The following is a 27,824-nucleotide window of genomic DNA, read 5'->3' on the forward strand; positions in this document are numbered from 1 at the left end:
ACATTCGACGGGCTTTCTCTCCCCCCAAAAATTCTGGGCACTGCAGTTTGTTGAGGGCTTCTGGGAAGGGTAACTCTGTGGAGGGTAGACTACAGCGACCAGAATTCTAGGGAAAGAATGTGCTACGAAGTGTGCTTTGAAGCCTACTGTGTCTACCACAGAGCCCGGAGACGGAGCAGAGGTGTCTGCCCACAGTCTATCGTGGGCTGGGATGGCGCCCCGAGATCCACCAGCCCCTTCTTGCACTTATCGCTGCCTGAATGAAGCCAATGAGTTCCGGGGCTGTGGGGTAGTTGCATCTGAAAAGCATTAATGGGGCAAATCTACCTTTTAGAAGTGACTTAGTGGCCACGAGGACATTCGAGTGTGAGGCTCACGGCTGATTTACACCTGAAGGGGTTTTGTTGTTGTTGTTGTTGTTTTACAGGTGCACGCTTGAGTCCTTTCATTTGGGAGGGTAACAGGCAACTAGTGTTGTTTTCACACTGCTGGTTTTCACTGCTGTCTGTAATCATTACGTCATAGTGTCGTTTTAAATTGTTTTAATGTGTCTATTGTGAACCGCCATGGGCTCCTCTTGGGGAGGAAGGGAGAGTTATATGTTCCAAATTATGGATACATTTTGGCTGATTAATCGGTGGAGGGCAATTTTAATGAGTGAGGATAAACACTATCCCGACCCCTTTTACTCCTTTTCTTCATTCTCTCGAAAAGGTGTTACTTTCATACCTTTGGGGGAGAATGAAGAAAACATAAATTTAGGTTTTCCTAATAGGCAGGTGCATTTCAATTGAACCTATTAGCCGGTTTTAAAAGCCAGTTTAATCAATAATGAGGCGATGGCTCTTCGGAGAATTGTTTAATAAAATGACTTTGAAGTCAGGCTTGGGATCTCTCACCCGCGTCCCGAACGCAACAACACTGCCGTCGATTTCACTGCTACTGGGCTGGCTTCCCAGTTCCCGATGGTGGGCCACTCAGTCAAAGAGTATGCAAATAGACAGAGTCAGAAATTCAGAGAGAAGCAGAACGCCAGATGTATTTCAAACCGGCGACACAATACGTTGTTTATACTGCACGAATCAAGATGAAGGCTCGCTATAGGAAAGGCGGCAGTCTTAAGCCCGTTGAATTCAGTAGGACTTACTTCTGAGTAGACGTGGTTAGGCCTGCGCTGCCAGTTGCTAATTCAGAACAGAGAAAGTAAATGATCTTTTATGGGGACAGTGTGGAAAATAGATTAGAAATTTAGTACAGTCCCGAAAACAATTCCGGACAAAGGTAAGTTATTGGTGGGGTTCTATCAAAATAACATAAAACTAAAGGGACAGAGCCGTAAGGATGAAAAGGAAGATTGGATTTCCTATTAAGAGAAGGGCGGCTCACCTCTACGTTTCATTCCAATGTTGATCCTACATCCGGATCCTAAACACGTGGCTCCAGTCCACTTAAGTTAGTTGTGACCGTCCCATAGAAAACAATGCGGCAAAGTCGTTTGCCAGGAACTTGCTGCTCTCCATTGCTTCCGATAGGACTCGGGTCACAAATAATGGCTAGATCGGAGCCTTTTGTTTTATTTCAGTGGAACGTACTGCCAGGTTAAAATAAGAAAATACTTTCATACTTTTTCAATAACTTTTTTTAAAAAAGAAAGAAGGAAAGAAAGAAAGAAACAGCTGAAAACCCAGTTCTCCTAACTGTCAAACACTGGTGGCCCAGATCCCTCAAAATTAGTTTTTTATTGATTCAATTATTATTTCAGACTTATTACCCGCCCACCAGTCTAGGCGGCTGGGCTAGTCACCCTAAAATGAGAGGCGTTTACTGATGCGCAGATATGCGCATTTATGAGGTGCTTCTGATGGTGGTGCCGAGGCTCAGGTTCCCACCAACTTTAGTCTAACCGTGGGGCAGTGTGGGGGACAAAACCCCGAGGAAGAATATTCCCCTCTCCGTGCCGACGCTATTAAATTGTTATTGCGATGCAATCTAAGGAGAGTCGCTTTATCGCGACCAACTTAAGCCTATGGGTTTCTATGGGTCTACTCTCTAAATCGGCTGCGCCCTTTTTCTTTCAGACGACAGTGGACTGGGCAGCTCCAGTGGCGTAGCATGGGTTGTCAGCACCCGGGACAATGCAAGTAATTTGCGCCCCCTAACCCGTGGATTTGCGTCCCCTAACCCTAACCCCCAGATGTTGCGCCCGGTGCGGCCGGGCCCCCTGCACCCCCCACGCTACGCCACTGGGCAGCTCATTCATTGCTTTCGCTTTTTACCCCTTCCCTCGCTCACAAACCAAACTTCCCTTCGTGCTTGCCAGCCAATCGGAGCGCGGCGTCCTTTGGGGGCTTTGGGGGCGTTCCATTCAGAAAGTTCCCTTCAGAACCATTCCTGCTGCGAGGCGGGAAACAGGAATGAGAAAGGACGCCCGGGTCTCTCGCTTTCGCGGGCGACGCCATCGGCTGTTTTCCTTGCTGCGGACACACGGTGCCTTTAAAGCGCATTCGGAGCCCATCAGAGAATTCTGCGCACTGTCGCCTCTTAAGGGTTGTTCGAATTGAAACTCTGTGCAGGCTAAACTGCAGTGCCCAGAACTCTTCCAGTGTGCTTGGAATGTGTTCTGAAGGTCGTGTGTACCCAGCCCTTACAGCTCAGCCTAAAACGGCAAGCGCATCCCTTGCACCTAAATTGGGGCGCCTGAACCCCTTGGCAGCAAGTCTGGCGCCGATAGTAGAGGCCGGCAGGGCAGGGTTAGGATCCATCTCAGCCTTTCCAGGCCGCTGCCTAGGAAACCAACCGTATTTGGAAGGACGCTCTGCGGAGACTAGCAAAGAGGAAACGCATTTACAGTGTAACAGAAATCAGAAAGATTCAGGAACCTGCGTTAGCCTTTCCTGGGCGGGTATTTCTGTTTGTGGGCCAAACTGCCTCGGACGCTGAAGAACTCTGCTTCGGGGGTTGGGTGGTCAACATCTTTCAGAGCGGATTTCCTGCATCGGGTTAGACTAGACGCCTTTCCCTCTCTCTGATTCTAAGCATTGACTTGGAAATCGATCGCATTTCCTGGCAAATGTGTTTAGAATCGGGATGCACATGGATTTACCTTCGCCTAGCAATCGCTCCCTTCCACTGTCTACTATACAGGATTCTTCCCAATATATGTCTTTTTTTATTGCAGCTGTAAAATGCAAACGTGGTCCTTTCCAGAGGCTTCAAAGTAGGTCACATCGCGACACCAGCCGCGGGGATGTTTGGCGGGGACAAAACAACAACAAAAAACCGTTGCTCGGATTCAGGCTCATAAAACTGGAGAGAATCCCCCCGACCCCCCTCTCTCTGCGTGATATTTTGAATATTGAGCAATAAAGTCATCCTACAGAATAATGGAGAGTATTAAGGGGGGAAGGGGGAGAGTTTCTTCGTGGGCTGGAAAATGGTAACGCTTTCAATCAATTCTCTAACCTTCCCTTAACTTGACTGGCTCTAAAACTGAACGGGACCGAATGAGGGGTGAGCAGGCTTCGCTGAATCCAGACCGACCGTGTGAACGTTTTCCAGAATGCGGTATCTTCAAGCTACTTCAACGGGGGGAAATAGGGATCAGCTGCTCAGTCGATTGTGCCATCAGACCAACAAACTGAACTGAGTAGCGTACTTTGAAACAATAGAATACTATTGGACCTCTATTTCATAATTTTTAGGGCCCGGAGTGGAGTTCCGAGGATATTTCTGCTTGGACTGTCAAATCCTTTCACACTGGACTGGGAGTGGGGGGGTGTGTGCTGTTTGTATGGTTATAGGTATCTCTGTGTGTTTGTGTTTACAGTTTGTTCTTTTAGGCATGATGAAGAATGGAGCGTTTAGGAAACTAATGCTGCAATGCAAAAACTCTGACTTGGGGTAAATTCCATTGAGCTCAATGGGACTTGCTTCGGAGTAGGCTTTCTTCTGTGTGGGGAGGGAGAGGGGGAAGAGGGGGGCGTGGCCGTGTGGCAAACCGCAAAATGGTGCGCTTCTCCCCTACCAGGGAAGAAGGAGTGAAGATCCACTTCTGGAACCAGGGTGGGAGGAGACTGGCAGTGGCTCCTCTTCGCCAAGAGGCGCTGTAGAGGCAGCAGGGGGATGAGGGGCTGCGAAGGAATCCGGCCTCCAAGAAGCCCCCCTCAGCTGTTGCTGCCCTAAGGGCATGGTAGCAGGCCATGCATTCATTGGAGGCTCAAACTGCTGCCGCCTAAGGCGGTTGCCTCACCTTGCCTCGGGGTGGGCCGGCTGTGTGTGTTGGAAGGCTTGCCTTCCTAATCTGCGGTGCTTTCGTTGACTGGTGAGGATGAAGAGGCCGACCATGTGTCCATTAGACTGGAAGCAGCTCTTTGGGCGGGAGCGAGCCGGCCTGGCTCCTTTGCCAAAGGAGTTCGCGGGCGCCGCCGGCTTCTGCCCAGCGCGCGTCCAAAGCGCAGCTGGCGTCCGCCGCGCCCCGAGCCTGGAGCGAGCGAGGACCGGAGTTCCCCGAGATCCCTGGAAGGCAACGCGCTCGCGAAGAGTCGCCTTCCAGGCAAGTCTGGGCTGCGGAGGCGACAGGAAAGCCGAGGTGTGGGGCGAGGCGGGAGGGGGGCAGCGGCCTAGGGTCGCAGGCGACTTGGGAGAGGAATCAGACACAGTCAACGGGGCAGCACTTCTGAGAAGCAACGTTTATTTCTTTCCACTGTAGAACCGGGTCCTGAATTTCCCAAAGTCCAGATTGGGAAAGAAAAGATTTTGTCTAGGCTGCGGAAGTAAATCCATCTTCAGAAATGAAGCAGCACCAACATAGTTTTTAAAAAAGGGAAAAAAATATCTGAAGAGGAAAATACAACAAAACACAACAATCTTCTTTTTTTTAAATTCGTATTATTATTATTTATGTAAATCAGGTCATCACTGGACAAGAAACCAATTTCTACCCATTACCATAACAGCTTGTCTATAAAGAACAGAAAAAAGATCAGATTGGGTACTATCTAGAGTCAAGCGTTTGTAATTTTTTTTGTCTTTTTGATCGTTTTTCTTCTTCTTGGTTTAAATTCCCCACCCATTCACAGAGGTATAGTCACAGATAAATAACCCCAAAACTACTTGCTCGCCATATTTACATAATCCCGTTAAATTAAGCATAAATAAATATATACAAACTCATCATTGAATGCCTCTCCACGTTTGCCCCCCCTCTTCTTTTCTGAGAGTCGCTAAAACCGATGACATTTTTTCATTTTTATGGAAAGACTATTCAAGAAGAGTAGATGTTGGTTTTGCTTTGATTTAAATAAAGGACTCGATTTTGGCATAGAAAGGAGAGACTGTAGATTTCACACTCCTATATTCGGTATATCTATTTGTCTTATAATTTCAGCTTCAAACCTTGCTTCCTAAAACTCATTGCTGGAACGTGCAACCCACTGAATGCAACGTGATTCACTGTCACATAAATGAGCTTAATAGAGTGGTGATAGACACGCTGGCACACAAAGGGTTACACTATGAAGGTTGACTTTAGCCATCTGCAGTTCTCTAAGTCACATGATTGTTTTAAACTTTTTAAAAAAGCAACAACACATGAGCATGATATAATATTGGAATAAACGTCAACCAGGAGAAATAATATTTTATAAACATGGCCAAGAACATTCATCAGTGCAATTAAAACATTAATTCATTAATTGCATATATTGAAATGTTAAGAGTAGAAGATTGATTTTAATCAGAGCTGTCCTTCAGAAAAGGGTATTCAGTGCTGATGGCCTCAAAATAAAAATAAAAAATCCCAAAACAAACTATGTACATGCATTGATTCAACAAGACGGGTTTTAAGAACACCCCTCCCTCCAAAAAAGAGGAATAGAAATTATTTTCATCATGACTCAGAAGAGAAAAATTGCATTTGATTAGACACATAGGGAGGCCTACATTGTTCTCAGAGCGAGGCTGGTGGTGGACGTTGGCCAAACAGTCAAGAAAGCACCTTAGGCAATCAACTAAAAGTGTGTTTATTCAGATGTTTAGCTGCAATCCTGCACACTTCTAAGAGAGCAAGTCACTTAGCAACAAGACACAGGATTGGTAAGGCTCAGCCCTGAACTGGTGCTCTGTGAACTAACAATCTAACTGTATACATGCCTAGCCAGAAGTAAATCCTGCTCAGTTAATCACTCCCAGGGAAAGCAGGCATAAGGCTGCAGCCTAACTGATAATCTAGCAAAAAGGAAAGTTGAATGGACACTGGCGCTTGGCTGTTCTTGTATCTGTTCCTAAAGGGGCAAATGGCATTGCCAAGGGCATATGCACTTCTCCTTCAAGGGTTCTTTGCTTCTCCAACTATTTGCAAGGCCTCTCCTCCTAGAGCACCCTTCCCCAACCTCTCCAAATAATTCAGGCTACGGCTTCCATCTGCCCCAGGCTGTGGTGGCCCAGATCTGTAGTTCAAAACATCTGGAGAAATCCAGATTGGCAAAGATGGCACTAGAGAGATGTATTAATGGAAGGTGCCAAGAAGAGAAGGAGAAAAGGGCTGAGCAGGAAAGCAGAAAAGGTGAGAGGTGCAAGTTCAACTTCCTTCATTCTGGCCTTGGGGCAAGCAATTACCTGTCTGACTTCTTTCCCTAGTGAAGAATGGAGACTACCTTCATGGTACTACCTTCATGGACTACCTTCATGGACTACCTTCTTCAGTGGAGAGACACTTGAGTGGGGCAATTTTGAATGGGAAATTGTCATGAGAGCAAAGGGTTAAATAGTCCCTTTCTATTCACCCCCTCCCCATAAGATTACTGATTTCCCTTTTCTTTCTCTCTTTTTAAAGTTTGGGGTGGAGGGTAAGAAATCACACTGCCTGCACATAATAGGTAGTTTGATTACTAAGATCAGGATCACTGCACTATTGTCCATGAGCACATCATGATCCTAAATGCATAGCCTTGAAATGAATTTTTATTTAAACCAAATCCCTCCCAAGTGAAAGGTGTTTAGGACTGGATGCAAAAGTAACAGTACAACCTTACTTCCCATTGTTTAAAAAGGCACAATTTATCCATTTGCTTCCAATATGACAGCAGGGCAATCTTGATCACTAGGGTCTTTCCCATAGTATGGAGTCTTTGTGCATTTTACAGTTGTATAACTGGCAAAAACCTAACCAACAAAGCTTTTTCCAGCAGTGATAGCAAAAGTGTCCTCTACTGAGTTGCAAAAAGAATGAAGGATCTTGTGGCATCCTAAAAGCCAGCTTTCTTTTAATGGCATGAACTTTCATGGGCTAAATTTCACTTTGTCAAATGCATGGAGCATAAGCCTAAAATGGCAGTTGTGTGTGTGTGTGTGTGTGTGTGTGTGTGTGTGTGTGTGTGTGTGTGTGCTCGTTTCAGAGGAGATGGAATGAATAAGGAAGTCAGAGGATAATGAAATGAAGAAGGGACAGTGGAAATTGTTTACCAGGAGTTGTGGGGGAGGGAGTGTAAAAAGGACATTGGAAATGCATGGTAATTTTGGCTGCAATCCTATACATGTGTAACTGGGATCAAGTCCCATTGAGCTCAGTGCAACTTACTTCTTAGTAGACATGTGTAAGATTGCACTATTAATAGTTATGCAGCACTTTCAAGTTTTGGAAACTAGGAGCCATTTTACCTGTTACTCAACAATAAAACCAATTTTGCCACTGAGATTAACTCTGGCTCTCCAGTGAGGGGCAAAACCTGTTTCTTAGGTGTACACCTCATGAGAAACGTAGGTGTCTACAGGCCCTGAATGAACATGAAAATTTATAAGAAGCTTACCTGGTCAGCTCTCCCCACCCCTTCCTTTAATAGCCCCATTAATGATAGAGGCGGGTAGAAATTGAGCATGTGAAGTATCCCCAGCAGGCAGCTGCAGCAAAGGGAAAACTTCCCATTCTGGATTTCCATTAATCAACAGGCACAGGAGCTTTGCCATTAAAAAGGTTGTATACAAATTCAGCAAGGTTATCGGTGGCTATCTGCTACTACCAGCCATCCCCACAGAGTGTGTGTGTGTGTGTGTGTGTGTGTGTGTGTGTGTGTGTAAATCATAGTTTTTAATTCCATTACTTTTAAGTAGAAATCATTATCTGGGACTAGGGTTGCCAGCTTTTGTACCAGCCCTAGTACTTGTGCCTTTAGTAGCAACTTAATATGTGAGAATTAATAAGCGATATGTTTCATCTTCTCACACTTCTACTCATTCCTGCATACCAGGTGGCTGTTCACAAGCAGGCCAGAGTAGTTTGTTTTGTTTTGTTTTGTTTGGGGGGGGTTCTGCTCAGTTGGCATCTCTGTCTAGATCTTAATGTTTTGGTCGACGTTGCTGGCAATCAGTTAGGTTCTCCACTCTAAAATGAAAATGTTCAAGTTTTACCAGCTGCCTGGACGATAGTGGAAGAGGCAACTTCTTATGCTCCTCCTCCACCACCACCACTAGATGCCATAAATGCAATTTATGGAGGTACCCAAATGAATGGTTTAGCAACATCCCTTGAAATGTAGGAAGCAAGACCCAAGAATTGGTGGTGCTATGTAAATCCTTTTAGGTGGTCAGCAGAACTCTAAAGGCTGTGCTTAGGTGCCATGTTGTTTGAGGACTGGAGATGCTTAAATTCACTTCATGGGTTGTTGGATTTTTTCTTGTCTTTTTAATAAAAAAGTACCAAGAGTTATCATTTATCCATGAATAAATCTCATTTAGACCAATGGAATTTATTCATGAATGACTTTAAGATGGCAGCCATTTACCCCCAGGTATGTAGATGGTCATTATTTTAAAATGCTGCTGTTGCAGCAAGCCAGGCCAGGGTATATATAATGTGACCCTTTAAATTTCTGGTACTATATAGACTCTCCACATACTCAAGGTATCTATGAAACTGGATAAATATGATTTCTTTGAGGAAAAACAACATACATAACTTTTAGAGAAAGAGGAGTCAGATTATCAGCTTTTAGCAGCAGAGACAACTGAGTGCACACTGGAAATAAGGAATAAAACTATCATAAAGTGTAGGGAAGAGATGTAGCTCACTGGTAGTGCATGCTGGGTGCACGCAAAAGGTCCCAGGTTCCATCCCAGTCATCTTCAGGAAGGCTGGGAAAGAATCCTGTCTGAAACCCTGGAGACTGCCAGTCCGTACAGTTCAGTATTGCCTCACCTAGTGTCCTTCAAATGTTGTAGGACTCCACTCTCCATCAGCCCCAGCCAGTATGGCTGACGGTGAGGACTGATGTTCAACAACAGCTGGAGGGCACTAGTTTTGGGAAAGCTGCTATAGACAGTAGTGAGTTAAATGGAGCAATGCTCAGAATTGGTATACGTCCCTATGGGCAGGCATCACCAAGATTTTTGGGTCCACAGGCATGCTGGGGATTTTGAGAGAGTTCTGTGGGCAACATCCTCTGTGGCTGCTTCTCTCCTTCCCTCCCTGGTTCAGTCTTTCCAGGTCAGAGTTAAAGTTGGTTCCAGCAGAATTTTTAAAGGGCCTCTTGAATTTCCATGAATTTACCCTGCGTACCCCCTCCCAACAAAAAGCACAGTCAAGAAGTGAAAGCTTACAGTGGTAGACTACACAGTACTTTCCAGCACTACAAAAACATCGAAGGCACAGATCTTCACGGTTTTTACACAGGATGCCAACAAACACACCCAAATCACAGAACACAGCTGTGGACACATTCTGAAAGGTGTAAAAATATGAGTATCCATGCCTAGGGTCCATGCTTTCATGCTGTGGCATTTTCTCTCCCAGCTCCTGTGGTGCACAACTTTATCCCCTCTGGCTATTCTCCTTTCCTGCCCCCGTCTCCTAGATGGCTCTCCTTTCCCTCCTGCCTTCTTGGTTGCTCGACTTTTTGTTCACATGTTGACCTGAGCCTTAAGAAGCACATGGAGCTGAAACAGAAATAGGAAAGAGCTAAGGCTCTTCCAACATCCTCCTTCCTCTGTATGCTTTTCAAGTGGTGGTGGTGGGGAGGTAATAAGCTATGCCACCTCATGACAAAGAGGACAGTCAGTGGGGGAGGGGTCTCAGAGGCTTTGTGAGTGCCACTGGCTATTCTTAAGGGCACTTCTGTGCCATGTTGGCAACCCCAGCCCTATGGTTTTAGGTCAGCATGTGCACACTGCTCCATGATTTTAGGATTCTAAGCTCCATTCTAGTGTCAAGGAAGAATTTGTAAACACAAATGCTTAACTGGGGGAAAATGACAAATGAAAGGAGGCAGGAGAACCCTGAGATTTGCTTCTGTCTTGTGAGGTGTTGTAACCACTAAGCAGCCAACATGGTGCCTCCCAGCTGTGGCTAGACTACAAAACCAACCAGCCCTACTCCACATGGCCAATGATCAGGACTGATGGGAGTTGCAGTCCAACAGCATCTGGAGGGGACACCACAGGGGTCGCCTCAGTACCTACAACCTAAGGACAGTTTGACTATAATTGGTTGCTGATTAACAAAAAGAAAGAAATATATTTGGTCAATACGGTTTTGAAGAGAGCTAAGACTTCTGTTTAACATCTCTCTTAGGGTTCCTTGCATTGTTGTCCACAAAGTTTGCAAGTTTAAGTTTGGAGGGCAAACATGTCTGCGGTATAAACTAGAAAGATTTTGCTCCCTATTTACAATTAGGACAAAACATCTCCTCATTTATCTTTGTAGATTTTCTGCTTTTTGTGCCACAAGGTTTCCCTCAGTTCAGTGTTAATAGTTATCCTAGATTTTATTTTATTTTTAGTCACTGAAATATTTCTTCAGGTGTCCTTTTAAAAGATATTGTTTGGGTTCTTTCTTGTGCAAGGCATGTTCAGATCAGTGGACTGAAACATAGTAAATTATTCTTGTGATGCATAAAGGTGATTTTGTTACATTTATAAATTGTCCAAGATAGTGTACGGAGTCAGAGCTAACAAATATGAGAACCGGAAAGCATTAATTACTATCGCAGCTGTCTTCAGCTTCTCAAGTGCCCTTTAGGATAACAACTGCAAATAAAGGTACATTTACTTTCTTCCTCCATCTTTTGAGATGGTACAGTGTACAAAAGACACAGACAGAATGTAGATTTCAGAAATATAGGAAGCAAAAAAGTATGGGGTGCGGTTTAGTCAACGTTAAGCACATTACAGTCCCATTGATTTCACTAGGAACAAGTTAAACATATGCTTGATTCTCCCCAAAACTAAATGGGACCAACTTTGGTTGGACTAAAGCAGCCCGACTGATAGTAGTTCCAACTAGGGGGCCTGAATTTAATCAATTAATATTTTAAACGTTTCCTGATTCTTTGGAAAGTATTAAAACAATACACCATATTAAACATCATCTTAATTCTTGCTTTTCTCTCAAATAGGAGAAAATGCATCAGATAAGAAGGTGTCCACTATCTAAAAGCAAACCTGTGCTTCTGGCTTCATGGCAATTGTTTTGGCCAACATTTAATCAATGAATCAACTAAAACTCATATGATTAATCAACTCATTTCATGAATTGTATGACAGTCTGGGTTCCAATACTGCTGTAGAGTACTATGCCCAGTCTCTCCTGCATAATTTATTCTAGTGACATTCTAAAATTAGCAACTTGAGGACCAGCACCATAACTTGGCAATATTGCAAATTCACATGCATACAGGTGTGCATTTCGGATCAGTGTGTAAAGCTCCACTCACAGCTGAACTGAAATACTTAGATTTAGACCAAGGCCCATTGGAAGTTCTACTCATTTTGATTAAACTTGCTTCCTAGATAATTGATAACATCCAATATACAGGTACTCCAAGTTAATCAACTTCTGAATATGTCTGATTACAAATAACAACACACAGTTTACTTCACAGTGCAGGCAGAAATATCCAATGGGAAAGTATTGGCTTAATTTCAAGTACTTTATGGTTTATAAAGGTTGGAAATGAGATCTTAGGGACCAGTTCTAAAACACAGTGTACGTAATTCAGCAGTTGCATTGTGCATGATACTGTTTGGAACACAGTAGGTGATGAATTCAGAATGTACGTCTTCATGTTTCAAGCAACTACACATGCATATTTCACTGTGTGTATATGCCGTACAGAACTCCAGTTGGATGCATCATTCTGCTATATGCTGAATATGTGTTGAATATTTATACACATGGTGAAACAGACATGTGTAGCCATTTAAATTGGGGCACTGGTCACTTCTTGTACTCTTGAAGTTTACATTGTGAGAAATAACCTTCATATTTTTAAAATTAAAAACTACAAGGACCCAAATTGCTTTTGAAAACTGAATTCCAAACGTAAAACACTACCCTGTGAAACAGATGGACCCCATCCATAAGTGTTCACTTAAGGAGAACAAAGTTCTACCAAAAATAATGGAAGTTACAGCCATGGTAATGTGTTTATCCTATTCTCATCTCCTAGCATGAATTCAGTAAGTTAAGTCAAAATGATGTATAGACATAAGCTGTTGTGACAAAAGGGAAATGATTTTTCAAAATGCATGAAACACCATAGCCATTATCAAGTCAACAAGGTATTTCCAAGCTGATAACATGCAAGGTAAAATTCATCTTCTTTCACTGAAGTATAACTTTAGTAGGTATTCCAAACAAGGGAGGGGGGAGCTTTTTAAAATCTCATTTATAAAATATACTGTAATGCATTTAAATTTCTGCAAATGCTTGGAATTTGGTTGATTTCCCTCATCCCAAGACATGTTGTTTTTTCTAAACCAAGAACTGCAAAACTCATTTAATAACCTGGGGAAAAGAGACTTCCTTAAACAAAGCTACTGGAAATGCTCAAGAATCCTCTTTACCTTCAGTCCCCTCCTTCTCCTCTAAAGACACTTAGCATACCTGTGTTATTCTGTGCATCAAATATTATTGGCCCTCCCCAAAACTTTTCTATATATTGGATAAATTAGCATTTGCCTATCAATATGACATTGCCCATTCAGCTGTCTTTGCCTTGCTTAATCTATTCCCTTTGAGCTTCTTTAAAGAAGTACACCTGCGGAATTCCAAAACAACTGGCTTTGATTTGAAAAGAAAAGTGTCAGAATTGTGGATTTTCATCTCTGTACCTGATGAAATGTGTAGGGAGTTCTAGTCCTCTTTGAAGAAGCTCATAAGCCAAGCGGGCAAAGCTTTGGGAAACAGAAGAAAATAAAAAGGGTACATACTCCTGAGAAGGAAATCACATACTCATCAAGACATTCCTGTTACTAATACTTCTTTAAAAAGAGAGAGAGAGCAGTCTGAGACATATTAAAAAGAGCAAACTGAATTGTTGAGAATTAGCCAATATCCATTCAGAGTAGCAATTAGCAGACTGGACCTCTGTCTTAAGCATATTGTTCCCAGTCTTAGAACAGCCAGTTCTCTGCACTTGAATGCACACAAGAAGCTCCCGTTCACTTCAGTGGCACACCTCCATGTACAACTCTCGTGGGGCCCACTGAGCTATCTGCTCAAATGAGATAGGTGGTTTCACTGCAATGCAAAGGAAACGCTTGCAAACAGGAGAGATTTGTGTGTACATCCAAAGTCCTGCATCTACAAGGGATTGTCAGACTGCAGCAGCTGGACTTGGAAATAGGTCATATTGATTTCAAACATAGGATCAGTTCTATGTAGCATTTGACCTTCATGGAGTAGAAATACATAAAAAAGTTATATATGAATGCAAAATGTGTATATTGGATTTAAAAAGAATAATCCAGAAGCAGGAGAATGTAGTATGCGTCCCCTCTTCTGTTCAGAGCTTTTGCATTCCTGTATAACATTTTTTCACAGGTACGTCTCCATTTTGAAAAAAATGTTATGCTGGAGGTTACCACCTAATTCCAAGTTAGTTCACCGCCTTGTTATCAAAATCTCATTGGATCCTGTATGCAAACTTTACACATCCTAACAGCCAGTGAAACTTGCAAAGTTGCAGCTTCAGAATTTTAGGAATAAATATGTAAAGTATCTAGTTTTCAGTAAACCCAGAAATTAAGGTAGTCTGTATTGAAAATGGGGACACTCGATAACTGACTTTTTAGCTAACATTATTTGAAATACTCTTCCAAGTAAGAATAGTTCTAACTTCATCAGAACGTGAACTTGTTAGATGCAAATGCACTGCTTTAGGTTTCCCCATAATGGTTTCTAGTCTAAACAGACCCAGAGCTCTCATTTCCTGCTACCTCAACCCACTGTGAAGAAATCTGCAAGCCAGAGACTATTGGTAGAGCTTAGGCCTGGGCATTCTGATGACACAGAGTGGCAATGGCAAGACATCACCCAAGTCAGGGGGCTACAGTTGGTCTGAGCTGAAAACAGGACACTTTGCTCTGAATGGGACAGTCCCATATAAAATAAATCTATCCCTTAGTTTTTTTGATTTTTCTACTTTAGATAGACTTCTTTTTTTTTTTGAAAAATAACAATTATACAGAAACAGACTATGTATCTCGGCCAACATATCAACATTATCAAAAAGATTCTTCCAATAAGTTATTGATTGTTTTTACCTATTATTGACATTTTTCACACACACCCTCCCCAATTATCACAAAAAGATTGCAGGAGAACAGAAGTGGAAATTCCTTGAAGTTGTCTTCAAAAGTTCCTTTGCAAAAGCCACTGAGCCTCTGTGTTCCTGTTTCCATTGTGCGTCTCTGACCTTACTTCCTTTAAAATAAAATAAAATGTGGGTGTGACCTACCTAGTATAATTCTTCCAAAGCCCAATCCAATATTTTAAAGCTAAAATTAAAATGTTTGTTTAAAAAGATTTCTCTCTCTGCTTTTCCTTTTATTTATTTTCCCCCTAATTTCATTAGCTTCCTTGTTTTTTGTTTTTGTTTCATTTTCTGTGCTTCTCTTCCTTGTCTCCAGTTTTACTACCTGGTCCTTCCCCAGAAGTGTGCCTGTTAGCAGAGTTGTTGTTCAAGAACATCTTGTCCATGCCTTTGAGAGCTTCAGTCAGGTAGTTCTGGAGAGCAGTCAGGGCAGCGCATATGGCTGGGGACCCAAAGCCATGAGTGATGAGGCTGAAGTGAGTCAAGCAGCTCTGAATCCCAGGTTCCAAAATGGGGCTGGGCCTGCTATTGCCAATGGGTGTCCTGTCCTGGGCCAAGAGATCCGTAAATTCTTTACAAAGTTGCCTGCAGAGGAGGAAGACAAAGAGCAGATGGCAGGAGCCAGGGTTGGTCAGGATCAGACCATTTCATATTCAACACTTTGTAAGACATGTTTAGCGCAACCTTACAATTATAAAAATAATTCTCAACATGTAAGGGAAATGTTCTTCCACCAAGCAGCTCAGGAGCTGGAGAGTCCTATTTTAACCTCAAACAATCCAGGTTGAGAGACTGACAGGGGCCTTATTTGCTGCTTAAAATATGGCTCTGGGCAGAGGCCCATGATGCAAGCAGCACACGTTAATTTATATATTTAGACTCCATAGAACAGGAGTGTCCAACTTCCAAGAGACTGCGATCTACTCCCACTATAAATAAACTGGCAGTGATCTACCCATTGGATTGACTGGAGTTGTTGAGCTTTCTTTGGGGGACAATCAGGGTCCTGCCATCAACCAGAATCGACCAGGTACATCACGCCATCGACAGGTAGATCGCAGCCAGCCTGTTGGACACCCCTGCCATGGAATATACAAGAAAAAGCCCTCCTGGACCAGGCAAAAGTCTATCTAGCCCATCATCCTGTTCTTACCATGGTCAGCCAGATGTCCCTGAGAAGACTAAAAGTAGGACCTCAGCACAACAGTGCTCTCTCCACCTGCATTTTCTGGCTACTGGCATTCAGTGGCATAGACATAACACCTACGTATGTATTTATATGTATACTATAGAGGTACATATAGGCAGACATGCAGAGGGCCACATTTTGGTCCACCAAGTCCACCAAAGAAGCAAACAGCTTATTAATACAAATAAAGATTAAATAAAAGTACAATAAAAACTTGCTGTCAGGGCTGTGGGGTGAAGAGAGGATGTCCTGGGCCTGCTACACCCCACCTGCAGTTTGTTAGCAAAAACTGCTGCTTATATTAAACCAAGGGTCTCTGGGCAAATTAAGATTGTGGGAGACTCAATGGCTCTATTAAAAGGCAGGAGATCCAGGACTGTCCACCACCCACAGTGAGCCTCATGCAGACCAGGGAATTGATTGGGTTTAAAGAAACATGTATAAGTTGCCTTTCCAAGTGATACTCTGCCAAGGTGCCTTACATCTTAAACATCCAACCATACAATAATATCAACAAATAAACAAGTGAAATTGCTAAGCCCAGGATTCCTTGTGGGGTCTGAACCCTTTACATGCCCACACACAGTCCACTCTGCCACACCAGTCCTCAGGGGGCTTGTTTGTTCTAAGGGGAAAGAGCTATTGCCTGTTGGCTTTCTGCTTGCAGCAGTTATCCTCTGTCTGACATATCCTGAAGGATTTACACACCTGCATTTTATAGTCATTTCAAAACACTGACTTGTTCTTTTTCCCCTTTTTGCATTGTACGTGATCATTACACGTGTCATTGCCAATATTTCACCTGAACTTTCAAATGTGCAGCATTTTCTAGCAGGTGCTGGAGTTATACCATTTGAACCAGAGCTCTGTGTCAACTCCAGTACATCTCACAGAGCTTCTGCTAGAAGGGGAATCCATTGCTAGAAGGGGCCAAAAGCCCCCAGAGCAAAAGACTGGATGTGTGGGTGTGGGTGTGGGTGGGTGGGTGGGTGGGTGTGGGTGGGTGTGATGAAATGGATTAAATAAAATAAACTTCGTCAAATAGTTTCCTCAAGGCAACACCACTCACACACCAGTCCTCCCCTCCTCAAACAGCCTGTTCAATCTGATCTCCAGTGTGCCACCAGCAGAACAGCAGTGCACTGCAGGGAAAGGCATCTGAAGATAACATTAGTGAGAAAAATCAAGCCATGCACCGGAACTGATATGTTCCTTACACATAACCCCTCCTCTCCTCAAAATTCTTAAACTTATTGAGAAAGCAAGCCATGCACATACATGCTGAGCAGTGGTTATGGTACTAAACTACAATGGATTTAATGGAAGAAGAAGAAGAAGAAGAAGAAGAAGAAGAAGAAGAAGAAGAAGAAGAAGAAGAAGAGGAAGAATTTTCAGGATGATCGATCATCCCGAAACAAACCCTCAGGGCGGGAAGCCACTATAGTTTTTATTTTACAGATAGGAACACAGATTTGTGCAAGCTTATGGCTTGAGCAGTAGTTTGAATACAGCAGCTACTCTTATCTATGACAATGATTCAATTTTGTATACCTCCCTTCCTCCATAGATCTCTCAGGGTGGTCCACAACATAAAATGCAAGGAATTCTCAAAGTCTGCAACGGTGAACCTTCCTAATTCAATAAAAACATTCCTAAACTGCATGAGTGGTATCTCTCATTCAAATTTCAGGGCAGTCAGAGCAAAAGAAGGCCAACCTACCACATGGTAGGAGGTGTGGTGCCCCAAATAAATTCAAAGTCTGCAAAAAAAAAAAAAAGGATAATGGTTGCCACATAGGCATCAACTGACTCATAGAATGGAGTAAGCAAGGAGTCCGTCTCCTGGTCAAATCTGTCCCAGTCAAAATATCACACACACAGCTGAACTAGGGAGGACCAGGGAATGAACCCAAGCAACTAGCCACATATCTCTGAAATAAACACCAACCTTAGGGAAGCAGAGCAGTAGCTCACAATGCTTCCTTCACATGACATCACATACCTGATCCATTCTGCTCAGCTGGAGTTACCATGCCAAGAGAGGAGTCTTAGCAAGTCAAATTGTTTTAATTGCTGTTCCCAACCCATTCTTTTCAAAAATGCATTATCAAATTAGCACAAGGGTCATGGACTACACATTAAGTGCAACAAGTTGCAGAATCCCACTGTCTTCTGTGCATTTGTTGGTGGTGCGGAAACTAGGGAGCAAACCATTCTACTTAGCCTTCTTTCTGACAAGCTAACCCTCTGTGAGCAGAAATGCCCAAAGTGAAGGAAGCCTAGGCCTGCAGTCAGAAGTGGTAAAACCCAAACATGGGCTCATCACCACATTTGTTGTGTGGGACAACAGGGCTTATCCACACACTGATCTTGGGATTTGTTGCTCTCTCTGTGTTAATCTAACACAGGGGTGCCCAAACTTTTTTCAAAGAGGGCCAGATTTGATGAAGTGAACATGCATGAGGGCCGACCAAAGAAGTAGGATTGAAGCTGTTAACCTTTTTAGGATGTTACTCCAAAGTTGTTGACTTTTTTTTTTTAGAGCCCCGGAAAGGAACTGCCTGTGGGAGCCAGATTAAACTGACCGGCGGGCCGGATTAGGCCCTCAAAATGAACTTTGGACATTCCTGATCTAATATAATGGGAGGTAGTAATTTATAATTACTTCCATAGCAACCCAGTAGTGCAAGACCTAACATGAAATATCTTCTAGGGGTAGACAGAGTTCAGAGGGGAGGGGAGAATTGTGACAGACATGCCTCCAGGCGTGGCATTCTGGGCATACAGTCAAGGAAGCACATGAGGGTGACAAATTACAGAAGCTGAACACTAGCAGGTCTAACCCACAGGGATCCATTCTGTCTCACCAGACTTTTATGTGGTTCTGTTTATTGGTTGGCCCTTTATGATTATAGCTCTGGAGCCAAGTGAGGATTCCCAGGTAAGATCCTCCCTCTATTGTGTGGGCAGGTAATCCCTCCCCCTACCTGGCCTGGTCTCCTTGGCAACGCTTCCCCCAGGTGGGATTGGACAACTGACTGTGGTAGGCGGGGACCTCCAGGTATCACACCTGAGGGAAGGCAAAGCCAAGCCTATGCTGATGGGGCCGCTCCAGATCCAGGGCTGCGTGCATCCACACAAAGGGCGCCCCCCGTTTTAAGCGGGGAGCGGTCATTATTGGTTGGCCCTTTATGATTATCTGCTGTGATGCAAGGAGAAAAAAAGAAGGTAAGTAGCAAACAGATATACACTTGGAGTGTGTGTGTTGAACTGAAGCTTCAAAGTCTAAGGAGCTTTTGGTACACTCAGGTATATTTAAATGAATGTACCTCTTTTGACACTCTCTTTTGATGCCATACCCTGACTCATGCTGCCACACATAGTAATAACAACAACAACAATTTATTATTTATACCCTGCCCATCTGGCTGGGCTTCCCCAGCCACTCTGGGTGGCTTCCAACAAAATATTAAAATGCAGTAATGCATCAAACATTAAAAGCTTCCCTAAACAGGGCTGCCTTCAGATGTCTTCTAAAAGTCTGGTAGTTGTTGTTCTCTTTGACATCTGGTGGGAGGGCGTTCCACAGGACGGCTGCCACTACCGAGAAGGCCTGGTTCCCTGTAACCTCAGAACTGCAATCATAGGTTGCTATTCATCTCCCATTGAACTCAGAAGCATTGTAATTTGCTTAGTTTAAAAAGCAGCTGAAGGAGAAGAGGGGAAAGGCTGGAAAAAGAACGGTGAGTGGGAAAGCATCCTTTTCCCACCCTTGGAAACTCATCAAGCTGCTGTACAGTGGTACCTCGGGTTACAGACGCTTCAGGTTACAGATGCTTCAGGTTACAGACTCCACTAATCCAGAAATTGTACCTTGGGTTAAGAACTTTGCTTCAGGATGAGATCAGAAATTGTGCAGCGGCAGCACAGCGGCAGTGGGAGGCCCCATTAGCTAAAGTTAATAACAGTTTTAGGTTAAGAACGGACCTCCAGTTCTTAATCCAAGGTACCACTGTACTTGGAACTGGGTGTGGAGACGACAGCTGGCTGTGGAAAAGGATACGGTTGTGGGCAACCTGAGGATGCTTCATCCACTTTGGGTCTGCCCATAAAAAACAAGCCTAAAAGACTAGGCAATGTCAGCAGCAGTTTCTAGGAACCTTCCTCTCTGTGAGATTTTTGTGGGAGAGATATGAGCTTGTTTGGGCCTGGGTGAGAGCCATGAATCTGAGAGAGATGACGTCGGTTTATAGTATTAGTAATTTTGTATCAAGGTAACATTTTTATATTGTAAAATTTGTTGATGCTTAAGTTGTATGTTGTTGCTTTGATTTTCTGTACACCACATAGAGATATTCTTATATATTAAGTGGCATAAAATCAATAAATCGTGTCCTTCCTAAAAGAGGGCACGTACTGCGGTGAGACCTGGAGACCAAACTCCTGTATTGTGGGTGAGTGAGATTGGACAGCCATAACACCCGATTGGTAGGTCCCTTGATGTTGGGTTCAATCTGGCCAATGGGGCACAGTCCAAACAGATTGAGAGACCTATATATGCTCATGCACGTGACCCAGAGCTTCCTCTTTCAGCTTGTGCATTCAGAACACCCGCCCACCTCTCCCTACTTTCAGGGCAATTTTGCAATTGATCTTGCTATGCCGTTGTGTGTCATCTGTCGTTGGGATAGGGGCACAGTAGGAATTTCCCCCACTTGGCTGATTGGCTGGTGCCATTTGGGTTTTGCCTGCCACGTAGCAAATCGTCACAACTTGTAAAGTTGCGGATAGGCTCTGGTTCAGGTGATATGAATGGGAGAATGGTCTCACCATCCCTATGAGAAGGGTATTCCGTTAAAGGAAACCAGGGACTCAACTGGTTTGGTCAACCCCTGAGAGGGGGTTGTGCCCGTGCCTGAGTCCAGGGGGGCATCTGGGTAGTGAACATAGTCTGTTCCTGGGCTTTTCACCTACCCAGGTGTTCACCCTTGGCAGACCTATGCTGATGCCCTGGGTCAGCGCTGCCTGCAAGTGTGCAGGGAGCTAGTCGAACCAGAGCCTATGCAACCACTCACCTTCTGTAATCAATAAAGTTGTGGCATAAATTCTGCCAAAAACCAAAACTAAAATTTGAGTCAAGTGTGACCTTATTTAAGGGAGAGATCTCTGGGTCTGAACACGCAAATAAGCCATCTGCCAGAGCAAGCCCCAAAGGTCTTCTGTGCGTGCACACACACAGTAGAAATCTGAAAATTTTGTTTAGTTTTACAATTGCAGTCATTCTTCACCATTGTTGTTACAACCTACAGTCTAGAGTCTAAATGAACACTTAAAAATAAATACATTAAGAGCCCTAGCCTTCGGGGGCACATCTTCAAAGGCCTTGACAAATGCAGAAATAACCAGTACCCATTCCGTCAAGCCCACATTTCACAGTGGGCCTGTGACCGCGTTTTATGAATAAGCAGCCCAAGTGGTACAAGTATTCCTGAGGGATGTGATGCAAGTGGTGTACTCTAGGATGACTTGCTAGGAGAGACAATGTGGCACTGCCGTTGCTGGAGTAATGATTTGCCATGTAAAGAACCCTCATTCAAAATGTTGCTCAGCCATGAATTCTTCTGAACAATTCACTAATTCTCAGCCTAATAATCTACCTCACAGGGTTGTCGGAAGAGGAAAATAAGATTGTCAATTGTAAGAAAAGGAAAATGTCACTTTTTCATAAAAGGTCAGAAGGCCTCAAACAGTTGCAACACCTGGGTAGAAGGTTGCAATAGCTAAAAAACCGCAGACTCGCTTGGGTGCTTGGGGTTAGAACGCCAGAAAACAGGGTGGCTTGCTGCTAGAATGTGGTTTATCTAGACACTTCAGCAGGGTAGGACTCGTGTATGCCTAAGGCGTGGTCGGGATGTGGCTTTATTGCTTGGGTAGATGTGTGAGAGAGCATAGGAACATGCTTCTTATTTTGGCAAAAGTAGTTAAGGGTAATGGTCCCTGAATTCAGGGGAATGGGAGATGTCAACAGGGGAGGAGATTTTAGTATTTTAATTAGGAGGTTGTGATAGGCTGTAACCCAGTGGAGGACAGGGGACGGAACTTTTCGCTCAAAGGAAGGTGATATAAACTTGTGTTTTGCTGAATTTGGGTGTGCCTGCTTTGGACACTCATTCTTGCAAGCAATTAATGAACCTTTGCTGCTTCACCAACTTTGCTCAGAGGGTCCATCCCAGGACCCCGAGTCTTGGGACAGGTGTTTTATATCCAACATCACTGTACATCAACCTGAGATCCCTGGTGAGCTTCAGTTACAGTCTGTTGACAGGAAACACTTTTACATTTCCTTTTTACATTTACATTTTGCTTTTACATAACACTACACATCTACCTTTCATTACTTTTCCTCTCTTCCCTACTCCAACTATTTTTCTTCTGTCTCTGAGAAACTAAACACACACAAATAGGTAAAACAGCAGAGCTAAATCTGATGCGGCTCAATGCCCAACACAGCTCAGGACACAGTTGAAGTCCAGTGTGGTGAACATTATGTGCTACTACACAGACCACTATAGAGCATGAAAGTAAAAACCACACCAGGATAAACCAGGAAGAATGCTTTAGCACATGATGAAAAAAAGATTTTAAAACCATGGGGATATTTTATTCACTGTTCAGTTATGGGCAAGATGATGGGAAGATAATTAAACGTGTTCAGAATGGTAAGCTCTTCTATTGTATAAGACTTCTATGGTATAATAGGAAGCAGCCCCATAAAAATATGGCAAATGTGGGGTGACAGGGTGGGGGGCAAGAGTACAAATCCCTCATCAAATTGGACTGTCTGCTGCATTTGCCGTAGTAATATATGTTCTGAAAACCGTCATCATTTTGCTGTTCCAAAGCCAAAACCACCAAAGAACATTCCAGAAAAAACATTATTTATAGTGCTACGTTTCCATACCTTTAATGGAAAGGTGGGCACATTTTATTTATTAATTTATTTGTTATATAGGAGGAAAAAATCCTCACTTCTGCAGAAATTACAATGCTAGTTTCCATCCCCTGTTTCTAAGACTCCACTAGCAGATAGGTAGGCACACAGATGTTTACAACCTTGCCTTTCTATACACCACTATTTGGCCACATTGGGGCCTGGAGGATGAATACCAGCCCTTTTTGCTCATTAACATTCCACTGACAAAGCTCCACTTCAGATACAGTAGCAAAGTGTATGACAAGTCAAGTTAAACCCTTTTTCTAAATGCAACGCAGCTAGCGAATATATGACACATGTTTGATTAAAGCAGACAAATAGATGCAATCTACAATCTGGAATGAAAGCCCATCTAACTTATTTACTGAGGCAGGGTACCATGTGTGGGGTGTATTATTGCTAGAGCAGTCAAGTTCCATATTTTCCTGTTGCCTAGAATGGACACACAGGGGAATGTGGCTCCAGACAAGAAGGACTTCCTGTCATACCTGCTCTGGATTCTCCTCCCCTGTGTGTGACCAGGCAGGTGGGCAGGGCCCTAGCTGACCAGATAAAAGGGCTGGCTACGCAACCATCTTTCTCTTGGACTTGTACTCTCTTACTCTTACTCTTGGACTTTCGCTCTTCTGGCTCTTAGTCAGTGCATGGCTCGACCTTCACATAGGATGGAGCCCACAAGCAGAAAGTCTGATATGCAGCTCAGACTTCTTTTCGCTGTAACCACATGATAAAGTCTGCCTTTGGATTACTGCTGTGAACTGAATGTGAGTAACACTTTATTCAGGATGTTGGACATAATATTATGTTTGCTGAATGGGAACAGTTATGGACCACAGGTATGAAGTTTACGGCATGTAATGCCCTAAGAGAGAATATTATGAAAATGGTATACAGGTGGTACATGACCCCAGTCAAGCTTGCAAAAATCTATCATTTGCCCGATAATAAATGTTGGAAATGTAAAGAAATTGAAGGTACATTCTTTCACCTTTGGTGGACGTGCCCAAAGATTAAGGCTTTCTGGGAAATGATATATAATGAACTGAAAAAGGTATTTAAGTATACCTTCCTGAAGAAACCAGAGGCCTTTCTCCTGGGCATTGTCGGCCAATTGGTGCCAAAGAGGGACAGAACTTTCTTTATGTATGCTACTACAGCAGCAAGAATACTCATCGCTAAGTATTGGAAGACACAAGATCTACCCACTCTGGAAGAATGGCAGATGAAGGTGATCGACTACATGGAATTGGCTGAAGTGACTGGCAGAATCCGAGACCAGGGAGAAGAGTCGGTGAAAGAAGACTGGAAGAAATTTAAAGACTATTTAAAGAAATATTGTAAAATTAATGAATGTTAGAAGGATGTTGGATAGAAACTAAGTGGTTTCCAGCTGTAATGCTTTAGGAGACATGAAAAAAAAAAAGATCCACAAATGGGTAAAAGTTTAATGGTAAGGATTTGCTGAACTATCAAACTGAATTGGAATACAGGGAGGTGAGGTGTGAGGAGGTCTGAGGAAATAAGTGTATGGAAGTTATTTTATTGAAAATTAATGTGTGTTTTTAATTGTTTTTTATTTTGTATGTTTATTTTTCATTTTTTGCTATATTTTAAAAACTTTCAATAAATATCTTTAAAAAAAACAAAACACTTTATTCTTACTTTTAAAGAAGACTGTGATGTGTTATTATTACTTTAAGAGGAGAAACTTACCAGGAACAATCCAGACTGGACAAACCAGACTGGATTGCTTAATTAAAGGATTCTAACGAATCATCAATTTGCTTCCAATAAGTTGCAAAGGGAATGTGCTCTGCTGTTTACTCACTAGTGTGAGTGAGGAGGGATAATATCAAAACAATATATCCTCTCCTACCTTCCTTAACATTCCCACACCATGATCCTTTAAAGCCCATGAATTTCACCCAAATCTATTTATCATACAAATGGTTAGAAATAAGGTGCAAGAGTGCTGAATACATATTGACCTTCTAAACAGAACAAGATGAACAGCAAGTCTTGTGGCACTTTAAAACTAATAAATTCATCATGGAAAAAGGTTTTATGGGCACCAGTCCACTTCACCAGATGCATGAAGGGTTACTCTGAAGTATACATACACAAGTGGAGTGGTGGGGTGGAACTGTAAACATTCATGTCAAAAGGGGGGAAATGCAGAAAATACAGATTGTAGTAATTGACAGCAGCCATTCACAAAAAAGTCTGTTGCTAACACAAATTTCTTAGTGTTGCTAAGCCAAGAAATGTTGTATGATTAAACAAAAAACATTTGCCCCAATTCATGACAAATGAGATAAGAGTTCACAATGAGACATAAATGGTGTGAAGTAGTCAGGTAGTTATGTTAGGCACAGAGCCATATTATAATAGGATGGTCCAGCTGTGCAGTCCTGAAACTGAAAGCAGATCAAATGTTTCAGATGATGGAAAAAGTTCTTGTATGTGCGTCTTATCCATTAGGAAACAAAAGGAGAAAAAAGTAGAAATGTCAAATTTGCAGGCCAAATATTTTTCCATCTTCAAAGAGCAAAGGCTCTGTGAGCAATTAAAGTTCTGGGACATTAATATCTTTTGACCCTGCGGAAAAGGGCAATCAAATTCCAATCACGTCTAAAAAACATCTGGACAAATTTGAGCAAATGATTTTTCAGCCATCCATATATTTCTTTAAATTACGCTGTCAACGGAGAAAGCCACATCCTAGGGCACGAAATAAATGAGATCTGTTTGAGGCCTGCCTGCAAGAAAGAACGTGTGGGGGGGAAACAGGCAGCCCTACACTACCAAAGGCCTAAGCCTGCCATAAAACACCAAACAATATGGCACAGGAGCCAAAGGGAGGCATAAATCAAACAAATAGAAAAGCTATTGTAAAAGTTTCAATGAGCTAGAGAGAGACATCTAAATATAGCAGCAGATTTAATATTCCACCCCCCTGCTGCCCCCCAAGCTGCTGCTGTAAAAGCGTCAGATATATGGATGATTAACAGTAAACATTGGAAGGCGTGGGGTGAAATTTATTTTTTGTCATCTTGGATGGATAGCCAAGAATCCTATTGAAATCAACTTAAGAATTTTCTGCTGACAGGGGGTTAGGCCCAAGGTCACCCTTCATAGGGAAAGATGGGTTGACAAAGAAGGGAGTCATGTTATGCCAATTTTATGTTATGCAAAAATTAATGCAACGAGTGCATTTCATCTGTTGGCATGAGAATGGTAATGCAGTTTAACTGACATTTCTAAACTGACATTTCCTCCCACACCATTAAGCAACCTTGCAGCCATGCAATAAGTGTGAGCTGAATGGTGTATTTCACTCAGGTTGAAGTGACAGCACAATCCAATGCCAAAACCCCAGAAGGCAAGCTTAGGACACATCCTTGTCCACACTATACTGCACCTGGACCTTAATGTCATCGGCTCAGCCTCTTACAGTGACAAGAAGGGACGTCCCTGGTAAACGCATTGCCGTGGGTTTTCTAGAGCAGTTGCTCTGAGTGCAGCATAGTGTCTAGAGCACAGCTGGGGAACTTGTAACCCTCTAGATGTTGCTGGACTATGTCTCCTATGATCCCCAACCATTGGCCATGCTAGCAAGGACTCATGGAAACTTGAACCCAACATCTGGAGGGCCACAGCTTCTCCACCATTGTAGGAAGTAACCACTGTAGGGACCCTACACACAAAACACATGGCTGGCACCATCTTCAACTTTTATTCTCCCATCCACATGAATCTGACAATGCTTGGATGCAGGAACTGTGGGCTGTCCAATTATTTGTTTTCTTCTAAGCCAAATATCAGTCAGACAAGAAAGCAACATTTTGGCATCTTTGGTCTTGCCCACACATATTTCTAGAACAGCAAGAGAAGAGGCCACTAGCAAGTGACTAATGCATTGATACAGAAACAGTCAGTCCTTGGTTTTTTCACCACAGGAAAAGGACTGTATCTAGCCCTCACACAATCGCTTTCACCATGGCTACACAACTACTGTCTTCCACCCAGTTAACAGTATCCCACCCAGTTAACAGTATCACAATTCCAAAGAAGCAAGTGACACATATCTCCAGGTGAACAGATCTGCACAACCAAACAGAACAGGACGAAACAGCAAGGATGTGCAACACCATCCTGAATTAACTATATCTGAACACAGATGAAATGGGAAAATGTACACATGCAGATAACACCAGAGTCACCCAGAAGAAATTTGGAAGCACAGGAATCAAATCTCATTGAAGCTATTGCAAAAAATATTAATTGGTTTTTTGTTATTTTGGACCACATCAGGAGGGGGGAATTAAGCACAGCAACAGCTACACAATCACTGTAGAGATACATCCACTCACAGAATTGAAGATTCAAATTATTAGAGCCCAAGGAATATGGAAGTATAGGTGGGTTGTTAAAGAAATTGCAAATTAGTACAGAGAATACTGTATCTAACACCCAATGAGAATTCGGGGGGAAATAGTATGACTTTTGGAAGTGATTTCATAAGCATGTGTGGGGAAGGCCCACTGGAATTGGTTTTCCGTGTATTTCTGGGGGTGGGATGAATGGGAAATGATCCCATCTGTCAAAATGTTGTGATGCCTGAAACTGATTGTTAAATATGGAAGACCAACTGTGTCGATTCATAAAGTCAAGTCCTCAGAAGTTAAACATTTATACAGCACTTTGGGGTAGAATCATAGAATTGTTGAGTTGGTAGGGACCCTGAGGATCATCTAATCCAACCCCCTGCTTGAACCTGCACCACCATCTAACCAACTGAGCTGAAAGGGCTTCACATCTGGACCTTTCAAGTTTTGTGTATATCATATATTATCTCCCCTGAAGTCAAAGGGGCTTGTTTCTAAGTAAGTACGCTAAAGATCAGAATTGGGGAGAGGGGGGTTCAGAGAAAAGCACCCTGGATTTAATGTCAGTTCTAAAAGCCACAGACAACACTAACCAAAAGCAAAATATGGCTTCCACATGAAAACATCTTTTCAAATCACAGAAGCTGCCTTCAAGAGAGACACATCTG

At 43.0% G+C, this 27,824-nt stretch overlaps 1 protein-coding gene and 1 long non-coding RNA gene across 10 annotated transcripts in view; one reads left to right on the forward strand and one right to left on the reverse strand.

The window, feature by feature from the left end:
- Positions 1–4,673: 4,673 nt before the first annotated feature.
- TFAP2B (transcription factor AP-2 beta) overlaps positions 4,674–27,824 on the reverse strand; it is a 65,719-nt gene continuing 42,568 nt past the window's right edge. For 5 of the 9 annotated variants that reach the window (XM_082216422.1, XM_082216421.1, XM_082216420.1 and 2 more), the window contains one exon: positions 10,752–15,170. In XM_082216422.1, the coding sequence (XP_082072548.1) occupies positions 14,870–15,170 (301 nt within the window). In that variant the 3' untranslated portion in view covers positions 10,752–14,869. Of the gene's footprint in view, positions 4,835–10,751; positions 15,171–27,824 lie in introns of those variants that run through there. The other 4 variants (XM_082216423.1, XM_082216427.1, XM_082216428.1 and 1 more) reach the window with 2 other exon arrangements.
- Positions 4,832–9,610, forward strand: LOC309528854. The gene is made up of 2 exons (XR_014217923.1): positions 4,832–6,660; positions 6,708–9,610. It is a non-coding gene; the product is annotated as an uncharacterized lncRNA (long non-coding RNA).

Source organism: Podarcis vaucheri, assembly GCF_965113315.1.
Source record: "Podarcis vaucheri genome assembly, chromosome: 3".
Classification (NCBI taxonomy): domain Eukaryota; kingdom Metazoa; phylum Chordata; class Lepidosauria; order Squamata; family Lacertidae; genus Podarcis; species Podarcis vaucheri.